Consider the following 22,361-nt stretch of genomic DNA (forward strand, 5'->3'; position numbering starts at 1 on the left):
ATGATCACTTCGGGAACCAGTCAAAATAGTCACAAACGTTTTGTCAAAAACAGATGGCTGAACTTAAAGAGACAGTCGTGAGTTTGCAGCCAGTGTAAGATGTTTCTGACTATGTTTCGTCGTAACACAGATTTTGTTTCGTACGTACGAAATTAATGGAAGGTAAAATCTAGTTTGGCCTACTACAAAAGCAATCTGATTAAAATTAGCTCTACTTGGTCTATCAGTAGATCTAACAGCATTGCATGGACTCACATGTCCAGGTGACATTTCATCTATAAATAACAATTTAAATATCGACCAAATACACTTCGCCTTTTATAGCGTTATTCAGGAGCATACAAATTCTAAAAATATCGGGCCAGACTATTTATGCAATAGGCAAACTTGTTGGTCTATTTCAACATTGAAAAAACGGGGGGGGGGGGGGGGGGGGCAGCACAGTAATAAACTCTGGAGTGTATACTAGTATAAACAGATTTTATGGCTATACCATCACGGGGTCTTTTTTCGTCTTGAAAGGAATTTTATATAAAATTTTATATTGCAATTAGCTTCTGGCATACTTCGTAATTCACCCGAATCATTTCATATACCCTCGGCATAATCCCGAATGTTTTCAAATTCTTTTCAAATCACTGGCATGATTTTGCAAGTAAGGTTTTTATTGGTCGAATGAAAGGTCAACTGGACATGAGCTCCAACGGGCTGCTGTTAGATCCACATGTAATAGTGGAGATAATTTTAATTAGATTGCTACACAAGATACACAGATCTATACAAATTCGGGTATTCTAAACAGGAAAATATCTTTAATTTGTAATTTTAGTCATCAAAAAGAATCTGTTAATCGTAAACATGTTACAGTGGCTGCAAACTCACGACAGTCCCTTTAAGGCTAAGAAATGGCTTACATTTATTTCTGTAAGTGTGAGTGAATACTCTTCACTATATCATACATATTTTCGTATGTTCCTTCAAGTTGGTCAAGATAAAGATCACAACGCAATGCACCGTTTGTATTTCTACAAAAGTCCATATTAAGTTTGGTTGTTACAAACATCGTCTCCTGCTTAAAAACAGCTTCCAACGTCTCAAGAATTCCACGAGTTGTTAACTCGTCTGTATTGTATTGTCGGCAAAGTTTCAAAACAGTTTCCTTGGGACTCATAGCAATTTCTCTGATAACCCATCTGCGAAAATTGTAAAACAAATTGAGCATTTAATTAATTACATACGTTTATTTAATATAGATGTCGTGTAATGTTTTTTTGTTTTTTTTAAATAGCATTAAAAATAACAAACAAATTAAAATAGCATTTAAAACAATAAACATATATTTTTAAAATTATTATTTACTTTAAATTATTTACTTTTTAAAATTATGTATGTATGTATGTATGTATGTATGTACTAGTATATATAAACTGACGATCAAAAGAAAGTATACGGTATACCAATTATTTTTTCAAAGTATTAAAAACAACACAAAACACAAGTTGATGCAAATTTTATATTTTGAAAGTATAATAATTTGGCGATAAATAAACACGAGCAAACACAATAAAACCCATAAAATGATAATAGCACAGTGCACAACAGCACTAGGGGTGAAATGTGCGATTTCATAAAGGACCACTCATAACGAAGGTGAATAAATTTGACCACAGAGAACATGTTTCAATAGCGTGTATGTCCACCATGTGCAAGTATGCAAGCATGGACCCGACGTCGGACAGATTTCCGTCAATGACAATAAGATACCGCCCCAAACCATCACAGATCCACCACCAAACGGTTCAGTCTCCTGAACACAGCATGGAGCTGTTCTCTCTCCTGCACGTCGGTATATGCGAGTCCTGCCATCAGCTCTGAATAACTGGAACCTGCTCTCATCAGAAAAGAGTACACGTTGCCAGTTCCGATGTTGCCAACGTTGAAACAGACGTGCCCAACGTAAACGTCGAAGTCGATGCTGCCTCGTCAATGTCACCCCTCTGAATGGTCGATAGGTCCTGATACCATGCTGTCGTAGTCGATGACGTACAGTGTGACGACTGATGACATGTCCAAGGCCAGTCGCTGCAGATGACGTCATAGTGAGGAATCTGTTACGTAAGTGTAAGATGCGGAGATGGCGGTCCTCGTTGGCTGTTGTGACGCGGGGTCTTCCACTTCATGGTCTGTATGCAGTCCTGCCAGTCACCCTGTAACGCTGTATCAAATTCAGAATTCTTGCCACATGGGCATAACTCGCACCCACCTGCACCATACCAACAGCTCTCTCTTTCTTCAGCAGTTAGCCTTGCCATGTTCTCTGGTGTTTTACTGTTGACTGAGGCATGTTCTAAGCAATGGCACCCTTTTTTACACCCTTATGTGCACGAGTATCATGTTTCTCGTGTAGTATAAATTTGATGAATAAACTCATTTTGCATGTGCGGCATCGCCCAAACGCAGCAATGTGCGACTATTCGTCATTGATTGCATTATAACGAACAATACTGGAACCTATCTAACCTTCCATGAACGTGTATTGTGTTTATTTATAATAAAAATAATTGGTATACTTTCTTTTGATCGTCAGTTATATATATATATATATATATATATATATATATATATATATATATATATATATATATATATACAGACATACAGACAGACATACACACGCACACACACATATATATATATATATATATATATATATATATATATATATATATGTCTGCGTGTGTGTGTGTGTGTGTGTGTGTGTGTGTGTGTGCGTGCGTGCGTGCATGCATGTATGGAGGATGGATGGATGGATAGATGAAAGGCAGGATGAATGATGAATGCATGTATGTATGGATAAATGGGTGGATAGATGGATGGATGATTGCATGTATGATTTACCTGTATTTAACATTTCCCAAAGAATAAAGATGTCGATCTTCAATAGTAGCCGCTTTCGGTTGAGTTCTTGATGATAGACTTTTCAAAACAAGAACAAAGAAAATTAAAGCATCACACTTGCCACAAAAGATTTAACAATGAATATCTCTTAACATAACGTACACACATACTTATAAAAACCGACTTATATTGTTTCTCGCTTTTCTCATCTATCGTTATCTGTTTATCATTCTCATTTTTTTTTCTCTCACCATGAATAGTTCACGACACCAAGTCCGTTATAACTATATATTATTGAACATCGTATTATTAATGACTTTATTTTTAAATGTTAATGACTTGATTGCAAACAATAACTTTCAGAGAAATAAGCGATTTGAAGTCCATTACAGAAGAAAAAAAACCGTGTGGTTCTGTTTGATTGTTTTGTTGTTTTACTTTGCTTGTTTTGTCATTTAGTTTAATATACAAAGTCTGTTCACAAGAAAGGCCAAATGACCTAATATTAATGTTGCATATCTTACCTAAGTGCTCCAAAACCAAAATCCATCTGCAAATAAAACAAAATATCGCAGAAAGGTGAGCATATTTACATTCAAACACATAGCTAAAAGTTTTGTTTTATAGAATCATTAATGAGACTACCGAGGTTTTGACATGACGAAACAAATCACTGCTTTGGTGTTTAATTTCTCCATTAGATACTAGTATATAGGAGGAGCAGTCAAAACGTTCGTAGAACTAAGTACTGAAAGGCAGCGATGTGAGATCAAATGTTTTTACATTACTTTTCAATATAATCATCATTGACTTCAGTTCAGTTGGCTCAATTATCCTTCAAACTACTGATGACAACAAAATAGAATCCTTTTGGTTGGTTCCTCAATCTCTGTTTTTACAGCCTTCAGACTTTCATCATCTTCAAACCGGGTGCCACGAAGGAAAGCGTCCGAATTCCAGAGATAATAATTACCATACGTTTGTGAATTGCAGTACTGTAAATTTAATTATGCAATGCATTGACATTTATGCAATTATATGAAAACATTTGTTATGACATGAATCGATACTGTGTCCTTTTATTTTATAAACTAGATATGAACTTACTGTGGATCGTTCTTGGCGTCCAGGGGTCGATGAGCCCGAATAACGTCCATGTTGTTCATTTTTAGACTTTTCTTTTAGGAGGGAATAAAATAAAATAATTATAATACGTATACAAGATTCTGTTACACTTCACGACACAACAAACAAATGTAAATAGCAAAGACTCTCTATCTGGGTGTAGCAGAACAAATTGGTAAACGATGTTTAATTAAAACACAAGGTAAACGATTTGCATAATTTCCTTAAAATCTTTCCTAGAGAAAAATATCTAGTTTTGCCGTTTATTTGCAACTTCTTGCACTTTTCAGATATGTTTATCGTACTAGCCAAATAGTGAAAGAAACAATGTATGATTTATAAAAATAAAAATAAAATCCAAAACAAATCTTTTTTTATTTTATTAAATTTTCATATCAAATTAGGGTTAAAGCACGCTGTCATGGGCTCACACCTCAACTATCTAGCGAGAAAGAAGTCTGTGTAGTGGTCTTACACCACCCCATCGAGACGTTAACACTCAGTTTGGTAAAAGCCAGTTCTGGGATGCGAAACTATGGTGTTTCGATGTACAAATGTTAAAACTACTTGTTTCCGAAATCATTAGCAACCCTATGTTAGCAACTCCACATGCATTCTTCAATTACTATAAATATCATCCTCAGCGTTAAGCATGTATACAAAAAATGCTAGTCGAGCATTTTTGGCCTTATAGGCATTTTTTTTTTTTGGAGGGGGAGTTGCAACCTTAAAAAGGGCACTTACAATACTCCAAAAACGACACCTCGAGTACTCCAAAGTACACTAACAAACATTACATAATGATAAAAGTCTTCAAAAGCGTAGGCGTATGGACTCCCAATTTTGTAGGGGGAGGGGGGCAAGCTGATGTTTATCCTAATTAAACGAAAATACTCGAAGGAAAACGACGTTTATTGGTTTATTTATATTAACATTACAACCGAACAGCTATATAGGGTTACAAACGAATCACCACACGGATTACAACTAATATTGTGGGCACAACGTGAAAAGGTCTCGGGTTGCTCGAATATCTCTTTCGTTTTTGGACGCCTGTCCCCCACCTTCGTCTCGTACGCTTATGTCCAAAAGTACCCAGCCGACTATCATACTACATGTTTTAAACCCTTTTAACTTCTTTGTAAATAAAGTTTATTTAACCATCAATTAATTATTTTAGCTAATCATCTGTATAAACGTTTTTAACTTTTAAAACTTCTTTTTTTTTCTTTTTTTTTTTTAAACACTCCCCCACCCCTCTCGTTTAGAGAACAGTTTCTGGCTCTAGTCAGAAATCGTGCTCGAAACGAGCGTGCTTGAACATTAAATTGATATAAGCACGTTAATTCCCGACATCTGACCTGACAGTCATTTGTGGCCATACATACATACAAACATGTATCCCCACTAAGAAAACAACACCACCTCTATAGTCATAAGTTAAATACCGTCCCATACATACATACATACATACATACATACATGTATTCCCACTAAGAAAACAACAACACCTCTATAGTCATAAGTTAAATACCGGAGTTCAATGGCACTTTGAAGTTCTGGGAAGTAGCTGCGCGTCACTAGTCCAGGATCCGAGCCTGTGACTGGACTGGGAACTCTATTAACGTACCCCTACCTACTTAAGGTTCGGGAGAGATTAAATTGTAGACACTGAGGCCCATATTTATAAAGGTGTTTTAACGTAAAAACGTGTTTCAAAAAGATAAAACAGTGTTTTAAGAAAAATCAATATTTACAAATATGTTTTAACTTTAAAGCACTGCTACTAAAACATGTTTTTACATCCATATTTATAAAAGTATTTTAATGTTAAAACATGTTTTAAAGTATCCTAAAACACGTTTTAGTTAAAAAAATGAAGAGGTACGTCTAACTCAATCAACTGCTTCAACATTTTGGGACATGAAACATGGACGTACTCAGACAACTACAACATCTTCAACGTGTTCAGGATATCAACTACAACCGTGCAATGAGACGAGAGCGTGTTTTCAGAGATCGTAACAATCCATTTGACCGTTTTTTCGAATGCGATTTCGTCTGAGCAAAAATACAGTTCGCGTTGTAACTGACATGGTGCGGGCAGATATAGAGGTTGCACCATACCAATTAATTTCCGGCTGGGTCGAAGTTCGAGGTGCACCGAACTTCTGACAGAGAAGTTAACACCACAAGTCCTATGATTGGTTATAAATGTGAATGTGTTGGTTGTAAAAAAAAATTGTTTCATCTGGGCTAAAAATGTATGCAATTTTATTTAATGTAGTACCACCGTGTAAAGTAGCCTTGTGCTTGGAACATGTATGGGGTACCTGTAAAAAAAAGTACTCAAATTTTGTGCGAAACTAGGTTATACCGAAAAAGAGCCATGAAAGGTACCATTTTCTGCAGTTAATACTTTGAGATAGGGGTTGTAGTACTGATATTTATGGGCCATAGTTTGGTTGATACATTGCATATAGTGTTTTTAAATACAAACGTTAACATGGTCGCCTATGGGATTTTAATTGGTATAGTCCAACCTAGAACAGCCAACACGTAGGAATCATGCAGTCCCTTGCGAACTTCAAGTCTTACTTGCATTGCGGTTTTATGCAACTTGTATGTTTCATGTTCTCGCCAGCTTTCAGGGAAGAAATATGGGTGGTGAACAGTGAGGGCTCAGAGAAAAAAATACAATATATCAGTCTTTAAAAGATTGTCATTTCGTTCGTTCCCTTAATTCGTCCTTTAATCAGTCCAAGAGTAAAAAAAAAAAATCGTGGCGATCTACGCATATATCCCGAGGTACATTCCCCTTCCCCACATCCGACATATATTTCGTAAGACCAGCGCATTCCTGATATTGCATATAATATGTGTACACTTTAAAACGGTACTCTAAAACAATGTTTTAAGTGAAACAGTGTTTTTTCTTAAAACAATTTTTATGATATCGATTTAAAATGTGTTTTAGGTTAGAACATGTTTTAGTTAAAATATGTTTTACCTAAAACGCCTTTATAAATATGGGCCTCTGAGAGTCGTCAGCTAGTGAGAGTCTACTGAATATTCATGAGCAAACGGTTGATCGACATCGATATTTTACGACATCGAGTAATGTCCTGGTGTATATATAAAAATTATTCCAACTGTAGATATTAATGTAACAAGTATTTAATAATATACAGTGTGGTTAATAAATTATGTAATTGAATGTTACGTAGCGTATATCAATGTCGTTCTTTGTTGTTTTCCTACTCTTCTGCTGTGGGATAATCCCGCCGATATTTTGATGAATTTTATACCAGTGGTTACGGTTATCTAAACGTCAACATTGTAATGCACGTCTGTACAACTTAATTTCATAAACAAATAAACAAACAAAAACAACAAAAATCATCCAACAACTACAGAATATATAATTTAAAATAATTACTGTATAAATGAGTACAGGTCAAACCGATTAGAAAAATGTTGTCCACTACTTTTAATTACAATTATTTGTAATAACAATTGTCCTAAATAAAAATAATAACAACGACAACACAACAGTAGTTACGAAAGTTTTTTTGAAAATTATAAATTTAAGATTTCAGTAGGTTGGATTATAAATACATTATCTCACTACCAAGTACACATGAAGTCATCCACTGATGTAGTTAACAAATTACACACTTCTTGGCTAATGTCTATTTCCTCAAAGTAAAAATCTACTTTTGTAGACACAAAATTAATCAATTATCTGAGTGATCACAGTAGATTTCTATTTCTTTATTCTTTAAAGTATGATTTTTATTAAATAGATTTGAATAAAGTACCACTGAAGGTTCGTTTACCTTTAATATACATATACATACATGCATAGGCCTACATACATACAAACATACACATATATACATACGCACGTGTGTGTGTGTGTGTGTGTGTGTGTGTGTGTATGTGTGTGTAACCGGCCTCGGTGGCGCAGTGGTTAAACCATCGGACTACAGGGTGGTAGGTACAGGGTTCGCAACCCCGTACCGGCTCCAGCCCAGAGCAAGTTCTTAAGGACTCTGTGCATAGGTGTAAGGCCACTACACCCTCTTCCCTCTCCCTAACCACTAACCAACTAACAACTAACCCAGTCCTCGACAAACAGCCCAGATAGCTGAGGTGTGTGCCCAAGACAGCGTGCTTGAACCTTAATTGGATATAAGCATGGAAATAAGTTGAAATAAATGTGTGCATGTGTGAAAATACATATGTATAGTAAACACTGGGTTTTTGTTTAACGACACCACTAGAGCACGTTGATTTATTGGATGTCAAACATTTGGTAATTCTGACATACAATCTTAGAGAGGAAACCCACTATATTTTACATTAGTAGCAGGTAATCTTTTATATGCACCATACCACAGCTTTTGATATACATGTACCAGTGGTGGTGCACTGGCTGTAATAAGAAATAGCACAATGGTCCAATCAAAATGGATCGATCCTAGACCGACCATGTTTTACCAGTGGGCTACGTCCGGCCCCTCCAATTTATGTAGACACTGAAAATTAAATATGAATATGAATTATTCATCAACTATCTAACTGATCAGGGTAGATTTCCATTGTATTACATATGTGCATTTACATTTCCATTAAAATTAGATTATTATTTTTTAAGTAGATGTGAATAATCTTACTGTATGTTTACTACCGATGTCAGTGATAGTTTTCAGAAAAACAGACACGTAACATTTCAAAAGGGTGGATTTTATGGTACTTAACTACCGAGGGTACATGGATATCATCCACCGAGGGTACTTTTCATTTAATATGGTATACTGCATTGCATATATGTTGGCTAATGTATATTTCAGCTAAATAAACACCTTCTAATGTAGACATGACAATTCAGTATGAATGTGATGGCTTAATCTATTATTTAATTGATCAGGGTAGATGTTCTTTCCATGTGTGAAAGTTTTATTACTTTTTTATTTATTTTTTTAGTAACAAGATGTCAATAATCTTACTGCATATTTACTAAGTTTCCAATAACAATTACATTGTATCTAATCACATGAAATATTTATTATAAACAATTCCTTATTTTTATAAACCATAGTCAAACATTTAAAACAACAGAACAAGTCGATTAGATTTAGATTTATGTCCAAAGATATGTATTTCAAAATTTCCTTGTGCCCATTTTGAAAAATATGGCACCACTCCACCTGTTGCCCACTAATTTTATATAGTGCCTATCATAGCATCTGTATGAGAATAAAGGTAATTGTAATTGTCTTTATGATAGTCTCGAAGAATTACCACTTGGATGTGCAAAATGTGACACATAGTTGTTATCTATGGATTCTGACACTGTTGGGGTTTCACATTGATAATCTATTGGGTGCCATCTTTGAGAAATTTGAAAAATCCAAGATAGTGGCCAAATCAAAGAACAAAAAACAACATTTCTTATATCTACCCCATGGTTTTAGGAGCCAGGAAAGACACTGGTGCCATCATAATTCAGATTTCATAAATGGGTCACCTGAATAAAAGATGATTGCCAATATGGTGGTTCAAATGGACAAAATGGCAATAAATTGCTTATTGTTTGATACAGAAAAGTAATTCTTGCATTTAACCCATGGTTTTAGGGATCATATACCTGTTAATTTTAATTTATTCAAGATGGCCACCAATATAGGTAATGAACTGAGGAAGATGGAACTGTTAAAAGTAACAGTCACACAAAAGACTTGACGGTTTAAAGAGGATGACCTACATGTAATAATGAAACACTAATAAAGTGACCCTTTATTGGTTCTTTTGTTTTTTCTCTCGGGTGCTGTGTGTGTTGTTTAGTGAGCATGATGCATTTTTGCCAGTTTGCAATGGAATTCAGTTTTAGCTGGTCTATTTTTTAAATTTATTTTTTGTTACAATAATGGTATTTAACACTGGGAATAAAAAGCAAGTACTAGGCCACCTAAAATAATATTACATTGCAAATTAAAAAAAAAGAGTAAAGTTTGTTTTATTTAATGACGCCACTAGAGCACATTGATTTTTTATCTTATCATCGGCTATTGGATGTCAAACATATGGTCATTCTGACACTTTTTTAGAGGAAACCCTGCTGTTGCCACATAGGCTCCTCTTTTACGACAGGCAGCAAGGGATCTTTTATTTGTGCTTCCCACAGGCAGGATAGCACAAACCATGGCCTTTGTTGAACCAGTTATGGATCACTGGTCAGTGCAAGTGGTTTAGACCTACCCATTGAGCCTTGCGGAGCACTCACTCAGGGTTTGGAGTTGGTATCTGGATTAAAAATCCCATGCCTTGACTGGGATCCGAACCCAGTACCTACCAGCCTGTAGACCTATGGCCTAACCATGACACCACCGAGGCCGGTCACATTGCAAATTAACAATATTACATCATGCATACTACACCACGCACAACACTACTAGATATCTTATATTCTATTAGAGTTTTAAAATTGGCCATGAAAAGGTCACTGTAAAATAATGTTACAATGCATTTTACATCTGTCAATCCATTCAGCTGACTGGGTTCTTTCTTGTTTCAACCAGTGTACCACAACTGGTCAAAGTACATGGTATGTGTTTTCCTGTCTGTGGGAAAGTGCATATAAAAGATACCTTTCTGCATTAAGAAATATGTAGCAGGTTTCCTTTGATGACTACGAGTCAGAATTACTAAATGTTTGACATCCAGTAGCCAATGATTGATTAATGAATGTGCTCTAGTGGTGTCGTTAAACAAAACATACTTCTTCTTTACATCTGTCAAATTATTTTATTACTATTAATTGATCTCTTAAACCCACAGGTTTTTTTTTAATGACTGTGTTAATCATTTTCCAAATATACAGTGGCACTTTATTTTTAATAGTTCCATCTCCTTAGGTACATTGCCTGTATTGGTTGGCATCTTGAATTAATTAAAATTAACTTGTATAGAAAAATTTAACTACTTTCATCATATTCCATGACCCTAAAACCATGGGTTAGATGCAAGAATTACATTTTAGTACCGAATAATAAGGAAGTTATTGTAATTTTCTCAATTTGGACCACCATATTGGCAACCATCATGTATTTACATGGCCCATTTATTTAAATCTGAATTTTGATAGCACCAGTGCCCTCCTAAAACCATAGGGTAGATGCAATAATTGTTGTTTATCTGTCAATTTATAAGCAAGCTATAGCCATTTCCCTGATTTGGCCACCATTTTGGCTGCCATCTTGGATTTTTCTTCAAGGGTGCCCGGGTGGTACCCGGTAGATTATTAATGTGCACCAAATTGTGCACACTTTGAACCCAAATTGGCATTTAGCTATTCATATATATATTTTTTTTAATTATAATAATAAAAAATAATAATATTGATAATTTCTTATAATATGGAAATCTACCCTGATCATTTAGATAATGGATTAATACATCATATACTTATTTAGTTGTTAGTGTCTATATAAGAAGGTGTTTACTTAGCTGAAATATATATTAGCTAACAAATAAGTAAATAAATATACCACATTTTGGGAAAAGTACCCTTGGTGGATGATCTTGTACCCCCGGTAGTTAGGTACTATAAAATCCACCCTATTGAAATATTAAGTGTCTCAATTTCCCAGAACTATCCCTAGCACTGATAGTATACATACACTAAGGTTATTCACATATATTTAAAATAATAATAATAATAATAAAAATAATAATAATTTCATATAATTTGGAACTCTACCCTGATCATTTAGATAATGGATTGATCCATCATATACATATTTAATTGTTAGTGTTTATATAAGAAGGTGTTTACTTAGCTGAAATATATATTAGCTAACAAATAAGTAAATTAATATATGATATTAGGGAAAAGTACCCTCGGTAGATGATCTTGTACCGTCGGTGGTTAAGGTATTCTAAAATCTAGCCTATTAAATTCTTAAGTGCCTCATTTTCCTACAACTATTCCTAGCATGGATAGGAAACATACAGTAAGGTTATTCACATACACAGTATATTTTTACAAAAATAAAAGAAGGAAGGAAATGTTTTATTTAACGATGCACTCAACACATTTTTTTTCTGGCTATATGGCATCAGACATATGGCAGACCTTGCCTTTTAAGGTGTATAATTGTGTGCATCAAATTATCTGAATAGTACATATTGTAATTAAAAAATCAAATTGTCTTCATCGGTGTATAGGCCTACATGTCGTAATTATATTTCCATAGCACTACTGAAACGTTTTATTAAATTATAACTCCATTCCTGAAAGGGAAAAGAAGTCAGACTACACTAATGAACCAAACAACATAAAATTAAAAGAAAACATTATTGGTTTATTGGTTAATTTTTGCAACATATGTCTCTGCATTTACATGTACCAATTACTTCATAGATTAATAATGCTTGGTTTTCACTTGCCTTATCATTTTCATGAGTGCGATTTTCACTCGCCTAAGCGTTTTGAGGTGTGCGATTGTTCACTCGCCTTGGTTTTTCAAAAGACAAGGACTGATATGGTTAAGGATCACACAGATATAGAGAAGGGAACTCTTTTCGATTAGCAGGAAGGGATCTTTTATATGCACAATCCCACAGACAGGATAGTACATACCACAGCCTTTGTTACACCAGTTGTGGAGCACTGGCTGGAATGAGAAATAGCCCAATAGGTCCACCGACAGGGATTGATCCCAGACCGACCTCACATCAAGCGAATGCTTAATCCACTGGGCTATGTCCCACCCCACTTTTACAAAAATCAAAAATGAAAATTACAAAAAACAAATTGTAAATATACCCTGATCATTTAAATAATGGATTAATCCATCATATTGATATTTAATTTTCAGTGTCTGCATAAGAAGGCATTTATTTAGCTGAAATTAACATTACATATAAAATGGAAAATCTAACCTGATAAAATTGAAATCTAAAGTTTATAATTTTTGCAAAAACTACCCCCAGCATATATAGTACATGTGCAGCTTTGGTGCAATCTAAAGCCCTGACATCAGCCAAATAGCACGTACCACATTGTTAGGTCAGTCATTAGGTCATTTAACCCCATTCCCTCACCTTACCTGTAGGTGGTAAATAATGAATTAACCCACGATTATATATTCATTTTTATATAAACTGTATATATATATATAAATATATATATATATATATATATATATATATATATATATATATATATATATATATATATATATATATATATATATATGTGAGGGATTCAACTAAAGCACCCAACATAATGTGTTATTATACTAAACATGCATAAACACCACTAAGGTGTCTTGAGGTTTATTTCTCTTTGTTTAGACTTAAGGTACTTGGGAAATTCCTCCAAGACACTTGGGACATTAATATATGGTAAACACTATCACTGGGATTATCTTAAGGAACCCAGGACAGTAATGGTCTGCCAGTATTGGTCAGGTGTGTGTGATGTTATCAGAATGACTGGGGTGAAAGATAGTTCACTGAGAGACTGAGAGAGAGACGGAGAGAGGGAGAGAGAGAGAGAGAGAGAGAGAGAGAGAGAGAGAGAGAGAGAGAGAGAGAGAGAGAGAGAGAGAGAGAGAGAGAGAGAGAATATCTGGCAAGAGAGAAAGACGTTTGAGGCCAACTCTCCTTTTCATATACTTTGTCTATATGTTATCATCATGGATTAAAGAATATAATCGAGATCGAACTTGTGTAGTTTTTTGTGTGAGGGTGCTTTATGCACTCGGCCACAAATGGCGTCGTCACCAGGATTGTCAACTGTTAAAGGTTTACAGAATTGTAAACAGACAGGATTGACAGATTTCAACTGGATTGTCAAGTAAGAGTAGTGAATCGACAAGACTGTCAAGTATCAGGATTGTGAATACAGGATTATGTTTCAAAAGAAAGGTGCAAAATATTACAAGACTGTGTAACACTAACATCCAACAGAAGTGTATAGGTATAATTGTTTTAACAGACTTAAGTATTTAATCTGTTGTGGAACTATACACTTAGAAATACAGTTGGATGGGAAATGAAGATTGTTCATAAGAGGTGAAGGGATATTTCGAGGAAAATAATATTATACACATTATTAATTATGCATTTTGCACAGAAATACAAAGATAAAATAAATGACGATGGGACAAAATCAGAAAAAAATTATGCAAAGTTCTACCATATAAACTGTTACGATAAGACAGTTATGTTGGATGTGCGTATGTATGTGGGTGTACGCAGTAAATATATACTACTCAAAAGAATTTAAGGGTAAACAATTTATAACCAAATAAGTTTCAGAGTGTATTAGATTGATGATATAAACTACACCAAATTTTTTATTTATTGTTCCATATTTACAAAAACCCACAAATAAACGTCACTGTATACAAGAAAGTCACATGACATGCTGTCAAAGTTGAAGGTTGTCAAACATGGATTTTACACATTAGAACATTCGTTTAATAGTGTGTGAATCCACCCCTGGCGCGAATACACTCGACACATCGTTGCCTCGTGCTGTTGATCAGACGTCTGAAGAACTCTTGGGGAATGGCCTGCCACTCTGCCATAAGAAGTTGACCCAGATCATGAAGGTTGGCCGGAGGGGCATGGTTATCCCGAACTCTCCTGCCTAATTCGTCCCAGGCGTTCTCTATTGGGGCCAAGTCAGGTGAATATGGTGGCCAATCCATCCTGGCGATACCTTGTTGTCTGAGAAAGTCCGTTACCACCCTGGCGCGGTGGGGTCTGGCATTGTCATCCTGCAGAACTGTCCCGCCGCCAATCTGCTGAAGGCCTGGGAGAACCAACGGCCGGATAATCTCATTCAGATAGCGGATTCCATTCAGATTGCCATCCACCACATAGAGGGGGGTCCTGTGGTGGATAGAGATGCCGCCCCACACCATGACGCTGCCACCACCGAACCGGTGATGTTGTCTAACGTTAACGTCAGCGAAGCGCTCCCCAGGACATCTGTAGACACGAACCCGACCGTCGTTGAACTGGAGACTAAACCTGGACTCATCAGTGAACATCACTCGACCCCACTGAACACGTTGCCACCGCAGATGAAGCGTGCACCAGTGACGTCTGGCCATTCTGTGACGTGGTAGGAGTGGTGGTCGAACAGCCTGGCGACGGCAGCGTAGATTATTGGCTCTCAGACGATTGCGTATGGTTTGATCAGACACTCGAGTTCCAGTCGCAGTCCGCAGATTGTCACGTAATCGGCGTGCAGTGGTTGTGCGTTGACGTAGAGCCATATTGGTGATGTAGCGGTCCTCTCTATTTGTAGTGCTTCGGGGTCTTCCCGAACGTGGACGATTTCGAACAGAATTCGTTGCTTGGTACCGTTGCCACAGTCGGCCACGACACTCTGACTGACACCAAGTCTCAGAGCAACATTTCTTTGCGTATTGCCATCCTGAAGCCAAGCAATAGCCCTTCCTCGATCTTCGATAGTCAGTTGAAGTCGTACCATTGTCGAATTTGGAGTGTGCACCGTACACGAACGCAAGCTCCAATTATACAGAAATTCAGCATTGGGAACATGGAATACACGTGCAAAGCGTGCAAATGAAGCGCTTTGTGAAAAAGCAAGTTATGGGCACTTAGCAGACCTTTCGCTTTCGCCCTAATTTACGTGCAAATGTAAGCATGTTTTCGCCATTAGAACTAGTCGACAGTGTCAATGACAGTGGATTTTAATTCATTTATGGGTTACTTAGACCCACTTTCGTCAAAATGGAACAATACCATGCGTGACATTATGGTCTAGCTAATATAATTGACATTCAGAAAATAATGTCGAAAATATCGTCTGACCCTTAAATTCTTTTGAGTAGTATATATTAGAAAACGAAAAAAAGCAACGAAATTCCATGTTGCGTGATTATACAACATATATTTGTTTAAAACAATTCTGTAATTAAATGAACGGTACCGGCAATCCTTGTAATGAGAAGAAACATTAATGAACATTACGATGATGGAATCATTAACAACTGACTTATACAGCCAGTACTTAAGAGGTGTGAAGGTTTTCAAAGGTGTGAACTTTTCCCAGAGTTGTGATGTTTCCTGGAGTTGTGAAGTTGCCAGAGGAGTTGAATAACAGGGAGATCAAAGAACATTGAAACAACAGTAGTGGATCTAGTGACCAGATGTATCACCGAGGTTACAGTTTTGTGGAGGAGAAACATTGACACTATCAGTATAATTAACATTCAGCTAACAGACTGATTCGGTTATTGTGTTTTTGGTGTATAAATGTATATTGTTTTTATTATTGGCCACAAACAATGTAAGGCAGGTGATTTTGAAATATTGAATGTGAATGAATGTGAACTGAGATATGTTATATTACTAAGTACAGTTTTAATAGTTAAATACTAGTACTTAAACTGAACTATACTGGCATTCCTTCAATCAAACTATCCGGACAAGTTAATAAGTAAGCTAAAGTTGAAATAAGTAATGGGGAATTAATTGTAAAATTGTAAAAGTGGTGGTCTGAGGAATCTCCCTACAAATTATTATCGCATTAAGAGGCGTGGCTTATAATTATTTTATGGCCAGCTGCAAGTTGGTGTCCAGAGTTTAATTTCACATGACCGGTTCTTTGTTTACATGTGTGGACACACTAGTGGCCGGTGGTGGTCCGAAGCCACGGCATAATTAAACACCAGAGATAAACAGCCCTGGGTGTTGGCGATTAAGAGCATCTGGTGAGGAAATAAATTTAAAATAAAGGTTCTTGGAGAGGTCGGTCGTAATCTAACAATAACACAGAGTTAACCCCCGATACGCTGACTCCTGGAAAAAAGTTAGCTGAATGAAAATAGTTAACCACTTATGTTCTGATACCTAAAATAAAGTTAGTAGAATAAATTATTTTATTACTTTATTACACTAAGTAATAACTAATTTAAAGCTAAACTAGATTTGCAATCAAATAAATAATTAAGTTGTTATAGGAAAAATATTAATGGCTTCTGGCATGAGCATTGCATGATTCGCTTCCTGTAACATATCATTGAATGCCCAGCTGACTTGAATTTATAATACCTTTGCAAGATGGCTAAGGCTAAAAGGCTAAAAGATCAGGTGGCAGAGTTGCAGGCTGCTTTAGAGGAAGAAAGGGCTATGACTCAACAGCTTAATGAGGAACTGCTGAGTTCTAAAGAACAAGATGAGAACAGCGCCAAAGGTAAGACTACTAAACCAACGACCCGTTTACTTTATATTGGAAACGAGATAAAGGTGAGCAAATTTAATGGGTCAGACAATGGTCTCAAATTTAGAGATTTTCGGGAGAAGGTAGAAAGGGCATTTCTACATCACAGCCTTGCAGAAAAGGAGCAGGCTAGTTTTATATTAGCTCACTTAGAATGTGGAGCGAAAGAAGAAATGAGGTTGCAGTCACAGCAAGACCAAGAAAATCCAGAGGTGGTTTGGGATGTTTTGCATAAGATATTTGAAGATAGATTATCAGTGCATGAACTTCAGAAGTTATTTTTTTGATCGGTCACAGAAGGAAGGCGAATCACTGAGAGAATTTTCTTACTCTCTTTCTGAGTTATTAGATAGTGTTTTAGAAAGACGCAACAATGGTGCCTGACAAGGATAATACCTTGTTGCACCAGTTTGCTGAAAATGTACGAGACCCAAGTCTGAAGAAAGAACTGAAACAATTAGTTCGGCAGTCGGATGACATGACCTTTCTCCAATTACGGGAAGAAGCCTTTAAACTGTCAGAAGATATGGGATGTTCCACCACTACAAAACACAAAGTAGCATCCAGGACAGTGGTTGCAGATGTCACCTCTTCGCCATCAACATATCCTATGCTAGTGGAACTACGGGAAGCTGTTTCAAAACAGCAGAAGCAGATAGAAAATCTGTCTGATATGTTTGCAAGTACAATGCAACATATTCAGCAGACTAGTTCTCCACCAGCGTTCAACCTCCCTGTTTGCTTTAGTTGCAACAACCCTGGCCATTTTGCTAGGGATTGCTCTAGAAACAGACAGTGAGTTTCTCAAAGAGGTAGGTGGACAAGTAGAAGGGGTAAGAGTCAGTACCCTAGAGGTACTACAAGAGGACGAGCTTCGGTTGAAGACCATCAAGATCAGGCGGGAAACTTCAACCCTCTATTGCTGTGAGTCGGGCAGTAGAGGAGAAATGTACTGGCTCATCCGGGTCTGATACTGTTTCTGATCAAGTATTTGCCAGAACAGTTGCTGACTGCCCCATAGTTCAAATATCCATGGGAGGTGTCCAAGTTGATTGTTTGTTAGATACTGGTTCAATGGTAACTACCATAACCGAGGATTTCTTCAACAACAACTTTGCTCCACTTGGTATTGAGCTCCTTGTAAAACAAGGATGGCTCTCGCTTAAGGCTGCCAATGGACTGGATATTCCCTACTGTGGATATATTGAACTGGATATCGAGGCACTGGGCAAATTAGTTCCTGACAGAGGAATCTTGGTTGTGAACAGACCCAAAGACCAAGCCACACGGCTACGGAGGGAGCAAGTACCATACATATTGGGGATGAAGGTTATTAGCCAATGTGAAGAATTGCTGGCTAAAGACATCGGTAAGAATTTCTTAAGGAAATTGATTAAAAGGTCGGTACATCAAAGCTGGATAACCAGTCTACAGACTGCCCAACAGGCGAAAAGCGTCTTAGGCACAGTCGAAATTACTGGAGAATATGCAGTCTGCATTCCAGGTGAGTCTGCTGCTGTAATTGATGCTATCTGTCAAACTGACGAGCACAATTTGGGTGGACCTGGCTATGCTGTGTTCGAGCAAATAGAAGGTAAGTCGGGATATTTACCTGCGAATTTGATGGTAATAAACACTCTAATTCAGGTTCAAAACGAACCGTTTTATGTTCGAGTTGTAAACTTAAGGTCTACAGCTATTTGGCTGAAACAAACAATTAGAGTGGGTATTTTGTCATCAGTGGTAGGGGTAGAAGAGCCTCGGTCAACACATGACATGGAGGTAAGATTTAGAAAGACAGAAGAAAGAGAAGCTATGTTATGCCTATGAAAAAGCAGGGGAGCATACCAGAATTGAGGCAGAGGCGAGGAAGGCTCGCATGATGAAGTGCTTAGAGATAACAAGGTAAGTATTGATTCTATTGTATATCTCAGGAATAAAAACATCAGATACAGCCAGAAGGGTAATTTCATGGATGTTGAACGTCAGTCAGACAATGCAAGAGATGACCAGTATGTCGCATTAGATACACTTTCAGTGTCATCATCTAGTGAGGATGATGATCCACATCAACTTTTGGTAAACGATGTAGCACCACCTACTGATACACAAAAGGTACCAGGAGGCATGCTGAGACGGTCTCGGCGTACAACAAAAGGTAAAAATGGAAACCCATATAACCTGCAACCACTAACATGCAGGTCATAGATGAGAAAGATTTTTCATCTACGTTATCAAAAGAATACCTTTTGATCAGACTTAATGCTACATTAATACAACAGACAATTAGAGAGGTCAGTAGTGCTTCGGGTTACATAGATACCTAATAATGTGGGATTCCAAACAAGATGAGTATAGCATGTTAAAACAGTAGTAAGTCTAGCTGGTTTGTAATTTGTTTTCAAACAGCAGATTGCTATGATCATGGCAGTGCCTGACATGATATGTGCTTTTATAATACAACATAAGTAGTTTAAAGTAGCAATTATAGTTGTTTTACAAAATAGGTCCATGAATGTCATCATGTTTAACAATCCTTATGAATGTTTTCGAGGACGTAAACGTAAAGCAGGGGAGTTTTTGAGGGATTCAACATAATGTGTTATTATACTAAACATGCATAAACACCACTAAGGTGTCTTGAGGTTTATTTCTCTTTGTTTAGACTTAAGGTACTTGGGAAATTCCTCCAAGACACTTGGGACATTAATATATGGTAAACACTATCACTGGGATTATCTTAAGGAACCCAGGACAGTAATGGTCTGCCAGTATTGGTCAGGTGTGTGTGATGTTATCAGAATGACTGGGGTGAAAGATAGTTCACTGAGAGACTGAGAGAGAGACGGAGAGAGGGAGAGAGAGAGAGAGAGAGAATATCTGGCAAGAGAGAAAGACGTTTGAGGCCAACTCTCCTTTTCATATACTTTGTCTATATGTTATCATCATGGATTAAAGAATATAATCGAGATCGAACTTGTGTAGTTTTTTGTGTGAGGGTGCTTTATGCACTCGGCCACATATATATATATTCATGTTTACATATCTGATACAGGCGTTAAAAAAAAGAGCAAAAAAACCAAGCGATATATTATATTATTCACGTATTATTAATATTGTGTCACGTTTACAAACGATTAACTATGCAGCATTGTTTGTAGTCCGATACATCTGTCATAAACTCAGTTGCTGAGTTGACGGCAGGTGTATCGGACTACGTAGGTACGTCAAAACATCGGGAGTACAGATTAGAAGAAAAAAAAACACATTAAAAAACGCTGATCAGTTATTAAACTGATTTGTATTACTTCATATTTTATTAAATGCTCGTTACAATAACACAGATCAATATTTGGCATAATTTACCAATATAGTAGGGAATTAGGCCTACTCGTTCATATTTATGTTTATTTCCCCGCGGAAACTTTAGACTCCTTTGTGATATGAGGGCGTGGCTTGCGAAAAAGGGCATAGCTTAAAATCGTATTTCGCAAGATGTTACATTCTGCTGGCTATGATTAAGTATTTCCGTTAAGGTTCAGGTACGCCCATCCCGGACTTAACCTCTGACATCGCCAGTGACTAATTTCGGGACAGGGGGGAGTATGTGAAATACATTTTATATTTACAATGCCAACATTTCAGGCCTTACCATGCGTGAACAAGTAAGTTTTGTAAACAATACGACCAAGTGTAAAGTTTTTAAAAATGGTTATTAAAATATGTTGCTGTTAGTAAGAGGTAATCTGTGACACACTAATTTGGCATTACTAGGTGAATTCTGAAGCGAGGGCTGGGAGGTACCAAGTACAATACATAAAATCACGCCCGAACACATCTAATGAGTAACTTATTTAGTCTATGATTAATCAAACTAAATTTACTCACATGTCGAGGCATAATTATTTAGTCAAATTAATTATTATATTTCAATAAAATAAAGTTAAAGTTTTTGTTGACCACCACCACAAGAGCACATTGATTTATTAATTATGGATGTCAAACATTTGACTATTTTGGATTCGTAGTCTTAGAGAAAACCCGCTACATTTTTCCATTAACAGCAACGGATCTTTCCCACAAACAGGACAGCATATACCAAGGTCTTTGATATACCACTGGGACCAAAAAACCCAACCCAATCAGAGAATGTGTCGACTGATGCGATTCGATCATAAGACACGAACACCTCAAACGAGCGCTCTAACGACTGAACTTCATCCCGACCCGATAATATAAAGAGTACATATTGTTGTTATTTTAGTGTTAGCCCAGTGGTAAAGCGCACGCCTAATACTCAGTGAGTCTAGGATCGATCCCCGTCAGTGGGCCCATTGGGCTATTTCTCGTTCCAGCCATTGCACCACAAGTGGTATATCAAATGCCGTGGTATGTGTTATCCTGTCTCTGGGATGGTGCATATAAAAGCTCCCTTGCTACTAATAGAAACATGTAGCGGGTTTCCTCTCTATGACTGTCAAAATTACCATATGTTCGACATCCAATAGGCGATGATTAAGAAATCAATGTGCTGTAGTTAAACAAAACAAACTTTATGTTCGTGTTCAGACAGACCAAACCAATACTCAACACGTAATGACTACAAATATTAATTAACATTTTCACTTTATACCTTTTATGTGCTGCTGGATAATATTCCTGATCTTAGATTCCATCGAAAAATCATTACGAATACGGATGGACACTCCCCCACAATCAGTTGTATGCTTTCGATGGAAATTGTAGGAATCGAATGGTAGCATGTCGACTGAAACTGTATCCACTAAGCCAGCAGCCTCCAGTTTTTTCAACAGGTACAGACGGCGATTCCCATCCACAACAAAATGTTTTCCGCCATAGGTCATGACGTCCATTCGTGGGAGGCGATCTTCTGGATTTGGATATCTGAGTAAATCTCTCAAAGACGAGTCTAAAGTCCGGCCATCTCGAAATCTGTGTTGTATACTGTCTTGTGCATGAAACAACTCTGACGGTAGGAAGTCACGGGACATTGCGGCATACGTAGGCCTACATATACTTACTGTACCGAGTATTACAAACTAAA

The 22,361-nt window shown here is 36.8% G+C and overlaps 1 protein-coding gene across 1 annotated transcript; it reads right to left on the bottom strand.

Moving 5' to 3' along the window:
- Positions 1 to 916: 916 nt before the first annotated feature.
- LOC121370041 lies at positions 917 to 22,361 on the bottom strand. The gene is made up of 5 exons (XM_041495139.1): positions 21,930 to 22,361; positions 4,006 to 4,076; positions 3,423 to 3,448; positions 2,899 to 2,976; positions 917 to 1,193 (listed from the first exon to the last, which is right to left on the bottom strand). Exons 1-5 carry the CDS (start codon positions 22,306 to 22,308, stop codon positions 917 to 919), a joined length of 831 nt encoding a protein of 276 aa, XP_041351073.1. The 5' UTR covers positions 22,309 to 22,361.

This window comes from Gigantopelta aegis, chromosome 4 (assembly GCF_016097555.1).
Source record: "Gigantopelta aegis isolate Gae_Host chromosome 4, Gae_host_genome, whole genome shotgun sequence".
In the NCBI taxonomy this organism is placed as follows: domain Eukaryota; kingdom Metazoa; phylum Mollusca; class Gastropoda; order Neomphalida; family Peltospiridae; genus Gigantopelta; species Gigantopelta aegis.